Genomic DNA, 20,117 nt, shown 5'->3' on the forward strand with positions numbered 1-20,117 from the left:
AATCTGGAAAATGAGGTTCCAGGCAACGATTATTCATCACCTTTTTATACCTGTTTGCTGCTTTGAAAGACAGTTACATGTGTGTTTATCCCTCACTCATTCCCCCTATTTATTTATTTATAGAGGACTCAATATTCCCACATCAGCTCAGAATTACAAACATATCATTACTAGTATGGATGTGGCTATACAGGCAAGACACAGTGCCGTTAAGTTCCTCAGTGATAATTTACAACAGAGCTCTGCTCAGATTTCTTTAATATTAGATTAAGTGCTCTTAAGTTATTCTATACCACATTTATACTGCATCCAGTTTAAAGGTTATATGTTTCTTCAGTTTTGATAAACCCGATGTGGTGTGAGGACTGCTACATCACTAAATCGTAAATGGACAGATTTACTACTTTCAGTGTGGAACACTGTTTTTTAGCCATGGATGGTTTGGGCCTTTTCTCAGACAGAGGTGAATTTAAAACATTGAAATGCAAGAAAAAATACAGGCTCTAAATTGTTCTCAAGTCACTGGAAATACTGCACTTTATAGACACTCTCAAGTTCTGGTTCAGAAACATTAGGTTTTAACTAAGTTTTGGTCTTTAATAACTCTGACCTATATTAGTACATGCTGAAAGGCCTACAGAGAAGTGATGGATTTTTTTCTCTTCATTCATTGCCTTTTTTTCCCTGTATTTATTTATTTCAAAATATACACTAAGTTTTCCATAAAGTCTGCATAGTACAACTGTATTGTTTATAGTATTAAAAGTGAGGATGCACTGTATTATGCATTGATTATAATGCAATTTTTATATGTTAATGGGACAGGTTTCTACAATGAAAAGTGACTTTGATAAAAAAATATCTTTTTGTTCCTATCAATAACAGACATTTTCAGACTTCAAGAAGGAAGGACTGCCTACAGCTTTTTTTTCTTTTATGAGTTTTTTAAATAAAATATTTTCCTTTACTTTATTAAATAATGATTCAAAATATCAGGAATATTGTCAATGGAGAAGTGTAATTTTTCTCTAATGCACATTACAGGAACAATAATCTCTCTATATTTATATATACACATACACATACACATGGGATATTTTTTGACATTTATGAGGGTGATGACTTTTGAACTGATACCCTTTGGTGCAGAAAATAGGTAGATTGGATTTCATGCAATAGATACTTTAATGTAATGAAAAATTCATTTACTTGCACAAAAATATATGTTGAACATTTCTGAAATCTCAAGAAACTTCCAGATGAACTTCGAAAAATACAGAGTATATAATTTGCTTTTGTATTGTAAAAAATCCCCATTGCATGTGTGTTGTGCTTCAATGACCAGACCTCCAAGGCAGTACAACTCTTTTTGTTTTTATTGCTGCTATGTTTCTTCAAAGCATTCAGTATTTATTCACATGTGGCATTTCTCTGTTCATTCTTTGAACAAAAATAGCTCGATTTGATGAATGTCAGATGTAGAGTGGTTATTTCCTTACTAAGTTTAAGAACAAATCTGTTTAACAATAGATATGATTTTCCATAATTCAGATAATTGATGCAGTGCGTACTCATAGATTGTCTGAAAATTTGAAGATTTTTACACTTACAAGGAGAAGGAGAAAGTGCAGATTAAAGTAACAGTCCCTTCCTCTGTACCTGTGATGACATTGTCCAGTAGTCAGTGTGCATGTAGCTGTAGTTAATGTGCATAAAGCATATATATTCCTGATACTTAACAGTATAAAACAAAAAATACAGATAATCACAGGAGACCTCAGAATCCTTAATGAGTCTTGGAAGGGGCTTGAACCAACCATGGATGTACATGAAAAGATTATTCCTCAGATTAAGTTTGTTGAACTGGGCCATGCTTTCAAGTTGCTACATTCAGGACAAGATAGAAAATCAGGCTTAAGTATACCTCAAGTGCTGAATCTTTTTCAAATGTGGATAGGCCACAGTTATCTGTCTTTTTCGTCTTGAAATTAAGTCAAAGTAGTATTTACCTTTTCTTTTTTTTTTTTGATTTTAGGATCTTACGCTATCCATAGATAGACCGTAGATATCCATAGACTAGAAAGCTGTTAACAAAAGTGTTTGTTTCTGGCCTCCTTTCTACCACATTGTTGGAAAAGCCTTCAAAATAAATTATGTAAAATGTGGGGGGGTTCAGGGGCCCGGTGCAAAGGGTGGGACTGTGATTTGTTAGGAGCTATTATAAAGTAGCAGATCGGGGCCTCTCACCTCTCAAAAGGGACCTGCACCCCCAGCATCGTGCTAGTCTCTCTCTTACCAGTTTCTAATCTGCTTTTCCCAAACTTTTCTGTGCAGCATCTGAGTCCCATCTTGTCCCAGTGGCCTTTGCGCTGCATCGCCCTTCCTTCACTCAGAGAGTGGTAGAGTCGGGAACGGTCCTGATAGCACAATTCCTCCCAAAAGCTGAATTTGTCAACTTTAGAAGAATTAATGGTCAAACTGTATAAGGTGCCAAGTACCCTTTTCTCTTGCTAGTTTTGGAAGGACATGAAGGAGCTTAGCATTTTACAAGAGTATAAGTATGCATGAGAAAAGTCTAAGGGTTATCGTCAGAGTGATTTCTACTCTTGGTAGCAGGGAAAAAAAGCAATATGTCATACAGCAGCCACAAGATTATGCTATGAAGAATATATATGCTCATAATCATGAATTATCTCCCCAGTCTGACACACAGTTTATCCTTTTATTTATTTTTTAAGCTTCTGCTCACAATCTATCAAAACAGAGCATGAAAATATGTTTCACTGTGGTATTTCTGGCAGTGGGCAGAAGGTGTGGGCGTTTTACTATATGCTTTTTATGTATTTACAGATGCAGCAGCTTGAGAGACAAGTTATAGATGCTGATCGTCAAGCAGAGAGGGCTTTTCAGCAGGTACATCTAAATGAAAAATGCCTCCATTAGCTATGTGCATGTTAAAGTGCTGTTACCAAGGGAAATTCAGAAAATTGCTATTTTGCTTAAATACTGTTTAAAAGGGAGAAGACAGTTTTTTAAATCTATTGATCTGTCTTACCGGAGATGTTATAACTGCTTCGCTCACTATCAAGTTCAGAGTTTTGTCTATAATAAAGTCAAAGCTAAAAGAAAAAATCCAAAATAGATGCATGTAATGAACTTCCTTGCTGTATAATATTTTTTTCTTCTTCATTGATACGCCATGAGTCTTTGATATATAATGCAAGTGGAAACAAAAGGAAGAGGAAACATTAACCTACTTTAGAAAATCTTTTAAAAAAAGGCTATCCAATACAGTCAGTAAATGGGATTATTCTATGTTGTTCATCATTCTTGTAATAAATTATGTCATCTAAAGAAAGAGGTTGAGGCTGCATATTTAACCAAAGTTTCCTTTTGATTCCAAATGGCAGGTATATATACTGCAATAATTTTATAAACATATCTATGGTATCCCCTAAAAACCCTTCTTATCTCACTGTAGGAACAGATAGAAACTGAAAATTGTAAGAATGCAAACGTTCATGTGCTAATTCATAGTTAGAATGTGCTCCTTACTATGAGCCAGATATTTTTAGCCATTTTTTAGAGTGCCTGTAATAATTTGTGTTTCTTTGAGTACTGTGTTTTTATGTTATGATTTATTTATTAAAACAATGTTATGTTTGACCTACCAAATAGGTGCAGGTTATGGAAGAAAAATTAAAAGCCGCTGATGTTCAAACAAGTGAATCAGAAAACAGGTTGTATAAGAGATGTCAAGATCTGGAGATGCTGTTACAAGAAAAAAATGACACAATACAAAAACTGGAGCAACAACTTGAAGAACAGGTTAGAAATAACTATGTAAAAAGATGAGCAGCAATTTCATTCTTAATTATGCAAAAGGAAAGAAAAGAATTAAGATCAACAGAGGACAGAAAAGTTTAGAATTATTTCTGTTGTTTCATTGAGGAGTTTCCTATTAGGAGCATATCATCTGAATAGGATTTATTCACTTGCAAATTGTGTGCTGGCTTCCTTTAAAATAATATTTAAATTTTAAGAGGGATCTTAAAGATCTTCCTCTTGACTGTCTCCTTTGAAAATTTTTCATTTTTCTTAGAGGAACAGCAGCCTCTATAAAGGGCATATTCATCATTTAAAAACAAAACACCATGTATTGCCAAGGAGACTGAATTATTTAAAGCAAACATTAGAATTTATGTTTGAAGATACTACTCAGCCAGACAAAATTACTCAATGAAAACTATGCTTTTGTCATTTTTTCCAGAAGCAAATAAGACTACAAGAAGCTAAAATCATAGAAGAAAAAGCAGCTAAAATAAAAGAATGGGTGACAGTCAAGCTCCATGAGGTACGACTTTTGTGACAGTATTTGTAATACAAAAAATACAAGGCTTGATATTTTTTAGGCTTTTTGGTTGTTGAAGAGGATAATGTCATAGTTTAAAATGTTTACCAATTTCATTAGGTGGAATGGTTATTTACTTAAAAAGAGAAAAATGAAGACAACAGCACAGAGGGGAGAGTATCCATGTCACTTAACTTCAGATTACTAACTTAGCCAACTAAGTTAATATCTCAGGGTCTGCTTTATGGAGAGAAGACCCAGAATTGCTCTCTGGAAGATCTAGTTATCTCCACTAACTGCAGGAGATTATCTGGCTAACTTAGTTTGCTCAAGTTGATGCTTAAATTGTGAATAATACTCCAGATATTAACCACATCTGCTGGGGGTTGACAGAAAAAAGGACTAGATCATTTTTCATTTTCTATTGCCCAGTGTATTCTTAGTCATGAATAGCTTCAGGGGCACCAGCTTTATTCCCAAAAGAGACCATTTTTTTCCCTTGTTTCCCTGCTGTGGTGAGATCTCTTTGCTCTGCCCCAGGCTGCAGTTCCGGTATGCAGCTGTGCTTTTTCTCCTCCTTACATTTAGATTAAATTTAAAATTGTCCACACATAAGAGTTAAAATCCTACTCTTCTGTGGTTAACTGGAAATTATGCTCACTCCAGTTAAAAGCCATTCAACTTATGATATTATTTTTAAGTAGGAAGCTAGAAATAACATTTACCATTACACTGTGAGGGAGGATTTTAAAATCGCTTAATAAAAGGTACAGTTGAGTCTAATCAAATATGACTAAAACTATTTATTCAGTTTGAAACATGCAGAGTCCCAAGCCAGTTTCACAGTGTTGCTAGGTGCCACCCACTGGGGAGAGGAACTGATGGCTACCTTATCTGTGTTGTGGGACACTCAGATTCAGATCTGCTCTTTGCCTAATTTGGAGCAGGAGTTTGAAGCAGGGCCTCTTACTTCCTGGTAGTGGGCTATAGCAGTGGGATGTTGAGGTTTTTTTCTTCTCATAGGAGTTCTTCTGCTCTGTATAATCTTCTTTGATACATATTTTCTTTAACTTTGCTGTGGAGTAGCAGGAGGCACTAGGACCATCATTCCCTCTAATTCCTCTGCTTTCTCTTGCGTTTTCCAAATGGCACAAAAGTTTGCTTGTAATTCTAGCACTTTGCTTTTAGTAAAAATGCCCAAACCAACACGGATCTTTTTTAATTATTCAGGCTTTTAAAAGCAGTCTTGGGTTTGCGTGGTTGGGGGAATAATTTTATTAGAGTAAACATTGTTGTGCAAATAATTAATCGTTGCAGGTAATTTCATTTGTTCTGAGTAAACAAATGCATAGACCGGCGTTAAGAGAAATAGCGGAGAGGAATTTACCACTTGAAATAGCTTCATCTTTAGAAATCAGAAATTCAGAGAAAATCTAGATGATGTAATGACTTTAAAAATTGTTTTACCAGTGGATGAGCTTAAATTTATATGCTTTTAGTTAGAAGTGGAAAATCAGAACCTTCGCTTGATGAACCAAAAGCAAACCAAAGAGATGAAAACAGTACAATCTAAACTGCAAGGTAAATGACACCAATCTTTTAAAAACTTCTATATGTATGGCATAATTCTGACCATATCCTAATAATTTATGCATTCAACTAATTGAAATTTTGCAGAAAACCTCAAAGATTTAAATGAGTATTAATTTACTGACCTCAGAGTGACTGTACATAAAGGTGTTAGGCAAGCAGTAACTGAATTTTTATTAAAAAGACAAGCAAACAAACCACAACTGGCTTTTTCTGGGTGAAAGGGTATTTCTCTTTCTATTATTAAAGAGGTTTTGCAAGTAGTAATATTTGACTGAATTTATTTCAGATCCTTACTTTCACTTATTTGTAAGATAGGAGATCTTAGCACTGTTAAGGAATAGATGAATGTCTGTCTGCATCTGCCTTTCCAGAAAATACTCAGCTGGGAATCGGAATTCTACTCTGATTTTTTTTTTAATTATTACATTTGACCACAATGATCCAAAACCTTCATTCAGCCACTCCAACACCCAGGTTCCTTTCTGACTAAATATAGTTAATTTAAAAAAATATAAAATGTAAATATGAGAAGGAGGAACATCCCCTCCAAACAGCATTACTTTACATTAATGGAAGTTTAATTTTATTTGCTGTTGTGTTGCCTGTTCACCAACTTTGTTCAAGTCTCTCTGAAGATTCCCATAGTCCTCTCAGTAGCTGGCTAACCTAATAATTTAGTATCATCTGAAAAATCTTGTTAGTTTGCTACCTAACTCTTGTTTCTTGATAATATAGCTCATATACATATATACATACACAGTCATTTATAAATATGTGTGTATTTCTGTATATATCTATGTACACATACATAAGATACAGAATATGTAAAATATAAATATATAAATATATATTTATATATACAAAACATATGCATACACAAAATGAAGCTTTTTAACTAAGGTGCACCTCTGTTAATGAAGAAACTGAGTTTTGTTTCTTCACTATTTTTGATCAATACCAAATCTTTACTCTTCAGTACTTAATTTCTTTAGTCATCCTTTTCTGAGAGATCTATTCAAAGGCTTTTTGAGAAGAAGAAGATTTTAACTGGTTTTCATCACACATATACTGATACGCTCAAAAAATATTAAGAAATTGAATACCATTTGCAGAGGCCATGATTATGATCATTTAGGTACTTTACTATTCTGTTCTCTTTTTAGTCATTTAATTACTGTTTTAAACAGTTCGCAGGTAAGGATGAGAGCTTTTGTTCCTGGATCTGCCACAGAACCTTTTAAAAACAGGGATAAACAGCACTGCCACATGTCAGCTTCCAGTAGAATAGCTGTTCCTAGGGGAGACTGCATGCTCTTGAGGCAGTTAATCATTTTGTGCTTTCAGCTCTGCTTGAAGTCCTAGATGTATACTATACCTTCGAAGCCTGGTAACTTGCTCCTTTATATTTATTTGCTGGAGCACCTCTTTTTATCTGAAGGAAAGGCCATCACATATTTTAATACTATTCTAGAGTCTTTCCCATATTGTATATGCTAGACCAATCTATAGGCTTAATTTCAGTCATAGCAGAATGAAACTGGGTATTTTCACTGTGTTTTCACTCTGCGTGTTTTATATATTATTGTAATAAAGTTGGTAAAAGAAATTGTTTCTTTTTTTTTCTATACTAGAAAATCGATCTTTAAGAACTAGAACTTTAGCTCTGGGTTTCTTTTGATATGGGGAGGTATCAGGTAGATGATTATTCCTAAAATAAATTATTTAATTATCTTTCTGTTAAATTTTAGTTATATTAGAAGAAAAGAACTTTACACTACAATGTAAAGGAGGCTAGTAACATAGCTTGCCATAACCTATTAACACTGGATTTCTGAATTATTACTCTTTAGAAGCTACAAGCAAGAAATTGGTTACTTCAACACCAAAACCTGGAGAAGGTCAACGACTAAGCGGTTTGACTTTTGGATGCTTTTCAAACCGAGCAAAAAGTCCTCAACCATCTCCTAAATTTGAAGAAATAAGCAAGTCATCATCTAAAGAGTCAGACTACACTGAAAGCAAAAACATGCTAGGTATTTAGTCATCAATACTATCATTTTATTCTGACACAAGTGGAAAACTAAAGTTGACAACTACATAAGTGTATCCAAACCAGCCTTTTTCAAAGTGCATGGCAGTCCTCTCTCTCTATTACTTAAGAAATGCTGTTGAGCATTAGCTTCTCAGTAATGTCACGAATGCCATGTTTGGCAGCGTACACTACTTGACAAGCGCTCTAGCTGCTGAGAAGGGACCTTGTTCTGGGCCAGGTCAGGCTGCCTGTCCCCCAGGGTGAGCAGAGCTCCTAGGTTTTTATGCCTGTGTAGAGTCTCACTTAAGTCCCGTTTCTGTATGTTTTATCTATGCTATCACTGGTGTCCCAATGTTAGTTTTATGCCCAGCTCAACAAGAGAAGCTCAGTAATCGTTCATTATTTTGGTCAAGGACAGAAATACAGAAGGGAGTCTTAGGCATCTTTTTGCACCATTGTTTCCTATCCAAAGAAGGAAGAAACTCCCTGATCAGTTCATACAATTTCCCCAGCCAGCCCTGAAGTCTGGTAATGCCAGCAAATTGACATGCTGTTACGCTGTTACAAGCATGAGCAAGTTCACTGCAGTTTGCTGCTTCCCTGGAGCAATGAAAAGTCTAGGCAGGAGACTCTTACTCCTGCTCTGGTGCCTCATTTGAAGGCTCACAGTGCTATTTATGACCTCAGCATTTTCTCCACAGTTAATTGTAGTATCCAAAATTACAAGTTGAGTTCTGTAGGAAATCAGAAACTGAAATAGATCCTATTAATATTTTGTATATCTGTATAACACCAAGTTCATTATAACTTCCGTTTTTATAGGTGAGGAAATTGAAGAAAATTTTTTTCAGTGAAAGGATGAGAAGTAGAACCTCAGGCTTGTCTACATGGCAATAGATTAACTTTTTTGATTTAATTACTTTAATCTGGATGAAATTAAAACAGTTTGCTTATCTAACCTAACTTTATACAGCTATCTAACATAAACTAACTTTCCTAAGTGTCTTTGTGTAGAAAAGTCCTAGCTCACACATCTGTTTTAACTCAGGTGAAGCATGTAGGCCTCACCAACTTGCTTCAAGCTATGGCTTTCCCTTATAAAACCAGGTAAAAGAAAATGCTCTGCATAAGCAGAGCTATTTTAATACAGAATCTTTTCCTAAGCATTTTTCATGAGCCACTCTATGTATATTAAGCATTCACCACTGGAAATACAGTAGTAACTTACAGAAGGCATTTCTGTATATAAACACTATAGAAATGCTTAGAATATTTGATTTGTTAATGTAAATCTCTTCTGTTAAGCTTTAATCAACTTTATAATTTTCTTTAAATTTAATAAAGCAGCTAGATATATATACTTAGCAGCTAGAGATATATATGTGTGTGTGTAAAAAAAAAATATATATATATATACTTAAGCCTATTTTTGCTTTTTTGAGTTTTTTGGTTTTCACACATACCTAGTTTATTCTAAAATTTGGCTCCACTATGCTCATCCCTGCAGTTATTGCCATTTTTATTTTGGCTTTACCTTTAAACATTATAGTAAAGTGTGTTACAGTTCCTTGGCAAATACTGTTGCAATTTCAGCTGCATTCAAAAATGTATAATATTTTCTAAAGCTTTATTACTTACAAAATTCAACAATATTAAATGTGTTTACATATTTAAAATGATTGTCTGCTTATTATTTGCAGACATGATAACAAAATCCTTTAGCAGTCAAGTGTGCTAAAGTAATTTTCTCGTGTGCATTGTACTTCTCCTCCAGAGAAGGATATCCTGGAAACTACCTTTGCTGGTCGTGCACATGACAGCAATAAAGGTCAGAAGTCATTGCCACAAAGTTCCTCTGGATCAGAGCAGAATAAAAATGCGAGAGTGAGCTATTCATCAAAAGATGTAGACAGTGACATGTCAAAGAACTCCTGCACTACCGGCAGTGACTGGAGCTCAGACGAGGACGGAGGAGACAATAAAGGGCTAAAATCCAGGTGTGCATCGACTCTCTCAAGCCGCACATCTGAAGAGAACACAAGGTACAGCAGAATGGGGAGCGAAATGTATTTGACAGCATCTGATGACAGCAGTTCTCTGTTTGAAGAAGAGAGCTTTGGTGTCCAAAGGACTCAGCACAAAAAGTTGTACTCCTGGCAGCAAGGGTCCCAGAGAAAAGGCCAGAGCAATCCAGCTGGAAAGTGCAACTCGGACCTAAGTAAAAAGAAAGACCAAGATAGCTCTTCAGATGAACTGAATAAGAAATTTCAGTCTCAGAGACTAGATTATTCATCCTCATCCAGTGAGGCAAATACCCCAAGTCCAATTTTAACCCCTGCTTTAACACCTAAACACCCAATTCTAGCAATTTCTGCAGGTTCTCAATGCATAACAACATCAGATTCTCCCTCAAATTTGCCGCCTCCAAAGTTACGGACTCCCAATGTGTTTAGTATAAATTTAGCGTTGGCAAAAAAGCATTTGAGCCAGCCCCAGCTGAGTTCTGACAGGATGTTTGGTAGAAATAGAAATGCTATAAGCATGATACGTCCATGGAGACCTCAGGAAACAGACATTGATCTGGTGGATGGAGAAGATACAGATATTTTAGAGAAAATGGAGATTGGCTGTGATGAAGGAGTGTTCACCTATGATTGCATGGAAATGCAGAATGCTGAAGCCCAGGAACCTTGTGATATGACAAAAAAGAGTGCTAGCAACAAACCTCCAACCCCTCCGTTGCATCGATTTCCCTCCTGGGTAAGTATAATTATAGATATTTTTCCTGCTGATGAAATTAATTTGTTTTCATGCTTCTCTTTTATAATTCTTCTTGCCTCTACCTTTCTCATTCTCTATTTGTTTGATGATGAGACAGGGTGTTGCCTTAACAGTAGCTAAGAGGACAAACTCAGAAACAAGTTTGATTTGAAGCACAGCATTTAAAAACATAGTCACTATTTTTGTAGATAAGGCCAATTTTTCCAAGTCGCCTCTAAGTTATATATGTCCTTTTGTATGTACCCAATGAGGTGATGCTTGCAACTGTATTTATTCAATTATTTATTTTAACACCAACAGAACCTAAGAGTGCTGGTTTCAGCACTTTGCTATAAGCAATGTGCCATTCACAATCTAGACAAGAAGTTAACATAGGCCAGCTACTGATTATAGAAGTTATTGATCGCATTTCCAGGTAGAATTTTAAAGCCATCAGTCCAAAAGAGAATTAGAATAGAAATTAGTATTTTTTATACAAAATCCAAAAGTAACTTAGTCTAGACTCGCTGATTTTGCAGTTCTACAGTCCCTTTTAGTATTCGGAGATGACGAATGCCTTAGTGTAACATCTTTGCTATGAATGTATTTTAGTTCATATTTTTTCATAATGGATTTCATTATTGTGGCTTGAACAGTTTTGTGTTAAAAAGTTGCCTCCAAAGTGGTGATCTCTGTTCTTAACATACAGTCTTCCGTTATAAAATATTCTCGCCATAACTCCTTTGGCTCCTGATACTAGTATTTTTAAGAAGAACTCTTAGCTACAAAGCAAGCATTGTGTGAAAAAAGGTTGAAATAAACTATGGGTGTGGTGAGAGGTATAAAAAGCAAGGTTGCCTTTTTTCTACTGCTACTGGTACACCATTTTATCAGCCATTTTATCACATGGTTCTACTCATGCAAAGACTATGGCGAGGTTAAGTAGAAGAAAAATCACTGTTATGTTTTAATTATCTACCATAAAATCTGTTCTGCTTTTATGTTAGGAAAGCAGAATTTATGCTGTAGCCAAATCTGGCTTAAGGGTGTCTGAAGCTTTCACCATGGAATCTCTTAGCAAAAGTAAGTGGTTCAGCTGTTCGTTGTCTCATGAACTAAAAATTCTCTTCTTACGGTGATTTGTAAGAAAGGACCAAATCTCCCATGTTCTTCTAAGATATTTTAATGAAGATTTATTTATCTGCTCTTTAAAATCTAGAAAATCAGACATCATCTTCCATTGTTTTCTCTTACTTTACCTGTTGACTTTGTGGTGAATTTGTATTTCATTCTCTCCAGTTTTCTTTGCAATTCATTCTGAAGATTCTGTACCAGGTATTTAGGTGGCAAATTATACTTTCAATTTAAAAAGAGTTAGTGGTCATGATTACAATTTATTTATAATCCTTAAAACCACTGTAAATTTCAAACACCTATAAATCTCACATCTAGAACAAATCAGGAGTCTGTTCACTTTTTATAGCAGAGCCGTACAATGCAAAAAATGACATTAAAATTTCATAAATTGGAGGGTAAAATTAAGAAGATAATTTCTATACAGTATGTTGCTTTTTTTAGGTGCTGTTTCACTAACTTCGTATTCCATATCTGGATTATATACATCTCTGATATATAAGAACATGACCACTCCTGTCTACACCACTTTGAAAGGGGTAACTGTATTGACACGTATAAGAAGTTTTGAAATACCATTAGGCTTCACATCCAAGAACTTGCCGTTTCACATTTGATGCTACCAGGCCAAAAATGTCGTAAGATCATGTTTAGAGATCATAGAGCCCCAGCGGTAATGGAAATGTCAAATAGCTGGAAAAAAAAAATTGCTGCTTATAAAATGTTACCAGCCGAGGTCAGTTTTTCTTAGGTTCCTTGCTGCTTTTTTCCAAAGGCTTAGTTAATTACTAAACTGAGCCACATGGTGTTCAATGCCGTAATTAAAAGTATGTGTGCATAGAAATGTCTTTGTGTCAGTGCCAAGGCTGTTTATATTCAGATAGCCAGCAGTAACTAATCACAGCATTGTTTGTTTTCTGGCAGCCTTTGGGGATTTCAAAAGATCCAAGCCTTGGGCTACCTCAGTTTTCTGTTTTAAGTGTGGGGGTGGCTGAGGATACAGAGGGCAGTGGGAAATTCAGCTGGATGTTGATATTTGTGTGCCAAACCTTACAAACTAAATGAGAACCCGTTTTGAATGTTGTAAAGGCAGCAGAGCTCTCCCGCAGGATGAAGGAAATGACTGGTATCTTTCAGGCAAGATTGCAAAGAATGTTGTGTTAATTTCTGCAGAAGGCAACTCAAATAAGCAACAGCCCGTTCATAGATGAATCTTCAGGATCTGAAGAAGAAGACAGCTCTCGGTCCAGCTCAAGGACTTCTGAGTCCGATTCTCGAAGCAGAAGTGGCCCAGGTAGTCCTCGGGCTATGAAACGAGGTACACAAAACCTGTAAGAACAAGTAACATTTGGGAAATCTGGAAAACTAGGCAGTTTGCAGTATCTTCATAGAAATGGATTTCTTCCTTGAACAACATGAACATCTTAAACGAGGATCAAGGCTGTTATCTCAGTTGTCAAAGCCCAAATCTATCTAAGCAGGAGAAAGGACAGCTATACATGGCTTCCTTTTTATTGCTGTTATAATAGGTGACTTTTTAAGGCATTAATCTAGTAGCTAGCTGTTGTCATGAGGGAAAAGTGACTTTTGCATTTAAAGCAAAAACTCCATTCTATCTATTCTCTGTCACGCCAAGGATTTCCTGTGACCTTGAACTACATGTAGGTAAAATGATCTAAAAAAAAGTAGTTGCCAGCAGAAAAAATACATATATTCAAGTTTATAAAACAAAGTAACAGTTTAACATTATCAGAAGCAGGTGGAAAAGTTCCCCTACAGAATATTTGGTTCTGTCGTCTCGTGCAATAAAGGATAGTGACTGTCTTAAGATCCTGAGCAAAGACTTAGTTGAAACACTTGAATCCAATAATGGTCTTTTTTTAATGAACACAACTCTTATAGCTGTAGGCACTTATGTGTTTTCCATATGCAAAATGAAAATAACATACTTCAGTACATAGAAAAATGTAATGCTTCCTCGTGGGGTGACAGTATCAACTCCCTGAGAGGTTTTCTTCACTGGGTAATGCAAGTGAGACTCAGTTCACCGTTCATTAAGTGTATTAAGATCCTCCATTGTACATTGCTTTGAAAATGCAGAATAATATTATTTAGTAGCACCAGTTATGCGTGTTAAAATCCCAGTTAACTGGAGCTTCACTGACATCCCACTTGAGCAGGGAGATATAACCACTGGTCCACCAGCAGTTTTTCAGTGCCAGCCCCAAGTGGTGCTGAGGCACTGTTTCGTTTCCTCTGCCTCCTGGCGGTGTCGTGCAGGATGAACCACATTCGTTTTCCCTCGGAGCTCTCTTCACCAGCTTCCTTAGGGCAAGGCTATGTAGCCTGCCCTGCCTGGGTCTCCTCCTTCACTGGGTTTCTGCTACAACCGTTGTCTTCTAGTGTAACACTGACGGAAAAGAGCTAAGGGCTTGTCTGTATTTGTCCTGTTTCCAGTGATTTAGTTAAGTTTTGCTACACTAGTGTAAAAAGGACCCATGGTTCCCGCTTCACAGCAGCTCCATGTCACTGAGCAAAAAACAGTGCTGTGGCTGCATATGCATCTCACGTTACATGCTTACACAACAGGAAAGGTAAATTAGCTAATTTAATAGCTAGAATCACCCCCAGTTTACATCCGTGTATGTAAAACAGAACTTTTCTTCTTCTTCATGTTTTCTTCTCAGAAAATCATCCTTGCACTGTTTCATGCATGGAGGACTTTTCGTAACTGCAAAGCACATAGGTACATACCTTTGTTGAGATCACATTGTTTAAAAATCTAGGCAATCACAAATTTGATTAGGAGCATAGTTAACTTGCTGTATCTTTATTATTAAAGATGTTACATGAGGAGAGGAGAACTCATTCTCAAAGGCCAGGTGACTTACCAGAGAAATGAAGAAAGTGATCTCTTTTTTTATTGCATTAGAGAAACAAAGTAAACAAGGAATCTTCGTTTCAATCTTAGAGAGTCACCTTTCAGAATAGAACAGTAGTCAGAAAGTAAGTCTTTACCGAAGGGCATGCTCACATGTTCAAAAATAACTATTTCTATGATGAATAAGGGAGGAGTTTGAATTTTTATTGTTGATTCACTAGAACTGAAAATAGGGTGCATTTTTTCTAGGACTAAAGCTAATAAATTAAAAACAATTGTCAAATCTGAAGTTTAGATTTTTTAGAAAATGTCTATATAAAAATCCATAGTAATGGCAGTGTAAGACCACGCACCTACAACTCACCTACAACTTAAATATATAGTAGCTCTTAAGATTAGCTTTTTACTAAGCAGGCAATTGCATAAGAGATCCAGATACAAGAGAGACAATGATAGAAAGAGGGAGGGGAAAGTCACTTAGTTTGGTTAAAGGTCCTGCATTTGTTTTCTAGAGAATTAATATGATATATGACACTAACTCCATCCTTAAAAAAGTATAATAATATAACAGAGGGTGATAATGTATAAAAGACATTTATTTATTGTTTCATTCCCAAGTGGCTTAAACTCAGTTTAACTGTGAAGAGAATGGGCTTCAATTATTAGCATTATGCTAATAATTTGATGGGCTGATATTTAAAAAAATGTTTGGTTCCTGTTGAATTTATGCTGATATTTGTGTTTGCCTGCAGATCCTGCTCAGATATTCTTTCTGCAGGGCTATTCTGATCTCACTTGTTTATGATATGATAAATAAAAAATATAGAGAAACCTCTTTTTTCTTTTAACTCAGGTGTATCTCTGTCTTCTATGACTTCAGAAAGTGACTATGCTATTCCTCCAGATGCATATTCAATAGATACAGACTATTCAGAGCCAGAGCAGAAACTTCCTAAAACCTCTTCCTCATCTAGTGATAATGGAAAAAATGTGAGTATTGTAGTTCCTTAAAGAATAAGTGTGCTTTTTTGTGTCGTGTGTGTATGTATATACAAAGAATGCTACCAAATCTCTGTATTCAGTCTTGCTGACTCACAGACTGTATTATGATTATAAATACCAAAATTTATCAACAGTAAGTTAGCTGTATGAAGACTATAATATTTGAGACAAAGTGGAGGATAATTCTGAGATTTTTATATAGTGAATGGAAATAGGCAGGCAACTTCAGAAGACAACTGACTGGTGATGAAAATAATTTATTTTAAGTTTTCCTCACAGAGCAAAACTTTGAACTCTGTTTTACTGGAGTTCACAATAAAAGTATGTCTGTGCAGAACTCTGAATCACACTGCTCTGTATCTGTTCTGTAGGTTAAGCCCCAAAGTTTGGAAATATATATATATATTTACATCAATTTTTTTCTTTTTTTAATAGAAGTAATTAGAAAGTAAAATCTGGAGTCATTATATTATGTTCTTCAATCTTCTGTGTATTACTGGGCAAATAATTTATTCTCTTTCATGTGCTTTAATTATAAGTAGGGATATTAATTAGTTGTCCCTCCTTCATGGCATTTATCTTAACTGATGGTTGTAAAAACTATGTCCTTGAAATTAAAGTCTCATAAAATACTGTAATTATTATTTAGCATGTGCTTTTAAATCATTAAAATATGTGTGTGTGTATTTCTACACTTCTCTGGGGGTTGTAGGTATATATGCATACTTTGTTACTTTTTATCTAACATCTAAATAATCAGGAACCTTTGGAAAAATCTGGATATCTATTAAAAATGGGTGGCAAAGTAAAGACCTGGAAACGACGGTGGTTTGTGCTTAAAGGAGGAGAATTACTATACTACAAATCTCCAGTAAGTACATGTAACTTATTTGCTCTTTAGTATTAGCCTGTTTTTACTGAGAGTCTAAGACTGTTAGAAGGAAAATAAACGCATTCCTGGTGTATGAGCTATTAAACAGTAATTCAGGACTCAGTTCCTCAAGAGGCATACAAGGTACTCATGTCTAAATAGGAAGCACTGAGCAAGATTAATGCTTAAATGAGTTCTATAATTATTTATTGCTATTTGGTGGTAGCTTAGAAGTATTTCTTTTTCCATTCTTTCCATACAGAGTGATGTAATTCGAAAACCTCAAGGTCAAATTGAGCTAAATGCATCTAGCCACATTGAAAGGGGTGATGGAAAACAAACAATTCAGGTACCTGCTTTTCTCATTCTGTTTTTAAATTTTTTTTTTTCCTCTTTCATCCCCAAAATTGACCCTTTGGTCCAATAGGGAAGTATGGACTTGGAATTAATCAATGCCCTTCATTGGAAACAGGATCATTTCAGTTTTAGAAACTAGGGATAGAAAGGCCTAAACTTAGATGGTCTTGCCTGTATTGATACAAAAGTCAGATTTAAATAAAGATATAAATAAAGAGAGTGGTCTTGGGAAGCAGCCATTAGGATTGACTGAAGTTATCTGAAAGGAGATAAATGAGTTTCATCCTAGAATCTTTCAGGTAAGGTCTTAGGAAGCATTGGTCTGCCTGCTCTGCTCAGCCATTAAGTATTTCATTAATGGAAAGTGCTAGGGGAAAAATAAACCCCCCAAACTTGGGAAACTACATAGTTTAAGCTGTGGGGGTGGAATGTATAATGTTCTTAAAGTTCAAGACTTTTCTATTACTGTGTAGTTGACCACAGAAAAACGAACATACTACCTGACTGCAGATTCTCCAAACATCTTAGAAGAATGGATCCAAGTACTACAGAATGTTCTTAAAATACAGACTGCTAGTCCCCTTTTCATACAGCCTGAAATCAAGCCAACCATGAAAGGATTACTTACAAAGGTAGGAATACTTATCTTCCCCAGATATGCTTTATTCCAGATTTATTAGGAATAATATCTAGATGAAAAAGACTCTATAATAAATTTAATACAAGCAAAACAGCTTTCCTGCTACTTTACAAAGTGAACAGTCCAGAAGGACTATCAGCCCATCAGCTTTTGGCAAAACTTTTTTTTTGGTTGTTTGAGATTTGATTTGGTTATTGCTTTTTGTTTTTGATTCACTAGTTCCTGTGCTGAGTTCTCCATTTGCACTTCATGATACTTTGACACATGCATAAGTTTCTGTAGGTAATTGATCTACTTTATTTCAGTAGAGCACTCTTTTTCAGCATTGTTCACTGGGAGAGATTATTTCAAAATAGAAGAATATTGTATAAAAGGATTTTTTTGTTTTCAACTCTATTACTTCCTCAGCTTTCATTACTTTATGCCTGATCCAAAGCCAAATGAAAAATTCACACTGGGCTTTGGACCAAGCATCTACTGCTTTAATTCTTATGTCTGTAATTGAGTTAAGCAGTTTCAAGCATTTGTCTATTCATGTGGAGAGGAATTTGAACCAAGGTATTTATTCCAAACATCACCAAAGTTCAGAGACCGTGAAATGTAATCTGTATTTCTGTGGCTCTGCTTGCTTCTAAGTGTTCTGTAATTTCAGGTGAAACATGGATACTCCAAAAGGGTTTGGTGCACCCTAGTTGGAAAAATTCTGTATTATTTCCGTAATCAAGAAGACAAGGTAGGTCCCTTGTTTGTTTCCTCAGTGAATGAAAGCTACATACTGGGGAAGACTTTAACAGCAAGTTACAGTCGTAGTAAGATACAGATTGGCCTGGGTGATGTATGCCCATTTTATCTTGATTACCAAACATTCAGACTTCACAGACTGTCAATTTGCAAGGTTCCTATCTAATAGACAGTAATCCAGGGCACACCCATTGGTCTACTTCTCCTGCAGGACTGAATACATTTTCTGCATCTTCTCATCCTTAGCCAAAGGGGCACACCGATTAGCTGACAGTTCAGGACTCCCTTTCTGACAGGTGAGAGACTCATCAGAAAAGAGCTGACCCTCATTCATTTCTGGAAGATGACCTTTTTAATGTATGTTTGCAGCTGGCAGTGACTGCAAATCTCAATAAATTAAATGTTCTTTTTATGCCTTGATTGACTCCCAAATCCTGTTCTTCACTGTTTGTCACTGTGCCTCCACAATGCTGCAATAAGGGCAAAAAAGCCTAGCAGACCACAGAGAGTTTATTACACTGTGGTGGTAGTTGCGGGGGGATCCTTTCCAATTACCCGCCAGAATTACGGAAACAGAGCTCACTGCCTACAGCTGAAAAGGTGGACAGAAATGGAGATGGAGGGAGGCAAGAGAATGGGAAGAGCAAATGATTTCTGAAACTTAGGAAAAGATTGTTTGAAGCAAGAAAAGAAAGAAATGGGATCCTTTCGGCATTAAGATGCCCTCACAACATCCAATATCCTATAGGATACCAGGAGCTAAGAAGAGCAAGACTTGGCTCCTCCACTTTGGGCCTGACCTAAAGAACCCACCTGACTGCGGGATCTCTACTCACACTTCTGAATATTGTCAGTCCTAATATTTCCAGAATATTTACCTACTGAGGATGGTAAAAGGATACTTCCTAGACACGCTTTTTACCTCTTGTGTCTTGCTCCCAAGGCATTGTATTGTGTCATCAACAAGCGTCTTGACCACGGAGATTGGTCAGGAAAGCGATCTTGGGGAAGTATACAAGAATTCTTCATGTCAATACCCCTGAGATTATGAATGTTTGTTTCATACACTTATTACCTAGCTCCGCCAAACAGACAGTTGATGTTTGACAAAATGGCAAAACTCCACTGAGCCATTAAAACAGTTTAAAAAAATAGAGAAAATATCCCTTGTTACCGCTAATCTCTCCAAATAGTCTTATTGGACCCAGTAATTCATAGTCTCTGAATCAAGCTAGTTATTCCCTTTGTTATCCTGTCCTTTTTTTTTAAGTCACTTTTTAAACATTCAACTAAAGCTTGTATTTAGAGCTAGATAAATTTGTTAGCAATAACCATCCTTCAGAGTATTTTATTTTAATTAGTCTTTGAAAGTGTAATACAGGGCCAGGGAATCAGACAAATGTTATTTCAGAGTATTGGGCTCTAACTCATTTTACAGGGACACTAAAAATTAACTTGCATTTCTTGCCTATAAAGAAATCTCTATTTTTAAAGTATCTGAATTTACACTTTTTTATCTTTGAAGATTTTGTTTGTTAGCAAGCCCTTCAGAAACATCTAAGAAATTTGCTGGCTTTTCATGAATATTTCCTTCACATTTGGAACAAGTTTTACTGCTTTTTTTGAAAGCAAAATTGAAACTAATTTACAAGCTTGTAATAGAATAGGAATGAAACTGTTTTTTAAAATACTACATAAGCAAAGTTTTCCAAAGCTAGTTCATTTTTAATATTCAAGAATTTACTAATTAAAAAC

General features: G+C 35.7%; 1 protein-coding gene across 1 annotated transcript in view; it reads left to right on the plus strand.

Annotated features, from left to right (window-relative positions):
* PLEKHH2 (pleckstrin homology, MyTH4 and FERM domain containing H2) overlaps positions 1-20,117 on the plus strand; it is a 53,881-nt gene that overhangs the window by 12,284 nt on the left and 21,480 nt on the right. Inside the window, exons 3-16 of the mRNA XM_067293138.1 lie at positions 2,851-2,913; positions 3,679-3,828; positions 4,271-4,354; positions 5,851-5,932; positions 7,795-7,977; positions 9,751-10,736; positions 11,744-11,819; positions 12,315-12,409; positions 13,044-13,188; positions 15,605-15,741; positions 16,514-16,624; positions 16,887-16,973; positions 17,455-17,613; positions 18,274-18,354. Of these exons, the coding sequence (XP_067149239.1) occupies positions 2,851-2,913; positions 3,679-3,828; positions 4,271-4,354; positions 5,851-5,932; positions 7,795-7,977; positions 9,751-10,736; positions 11,744-11,819; positions 12,315-12,409; positions 13,044-13,188; positions 15,605-15,741; positions 16,514-16,624; positions 16,887-16,973; positions 17,455-17,613; positions 18,274-18,354 (2,439 nt within the window). The remainder of the gene's footprint in view (positions 1-2,850; positions 2,914-3,678; positions 3,829-4,270; positions 4,355-5,850; positions 5,933-7,794; positions 7,978-9,750; positions 10,737-11,743; positions 11,820-12,314; positions 12,410-13,043; positions 13,189-15,604; positions 15,742-16,513; positions 16,625-16,886; positions 16,974-17,454; positions 17,614-18,273; positions 18,355-20,117) is intronic.

The sequence above is a fragment of the Apteryx mantelli genome, chromosome 3 (assembly GCF_036417845.1).
Source record: "Apteryx mantelli isolate bAptMan1 chromosome 3, bAptMan1.hap1, whole genome shotgun sequence".
Lineage (NCBI taxonomy): Eukaryota > Metazoa > Chordata > Aves > Apterygiformes > Apterygidae > Apteryx > Apteryx mantelli.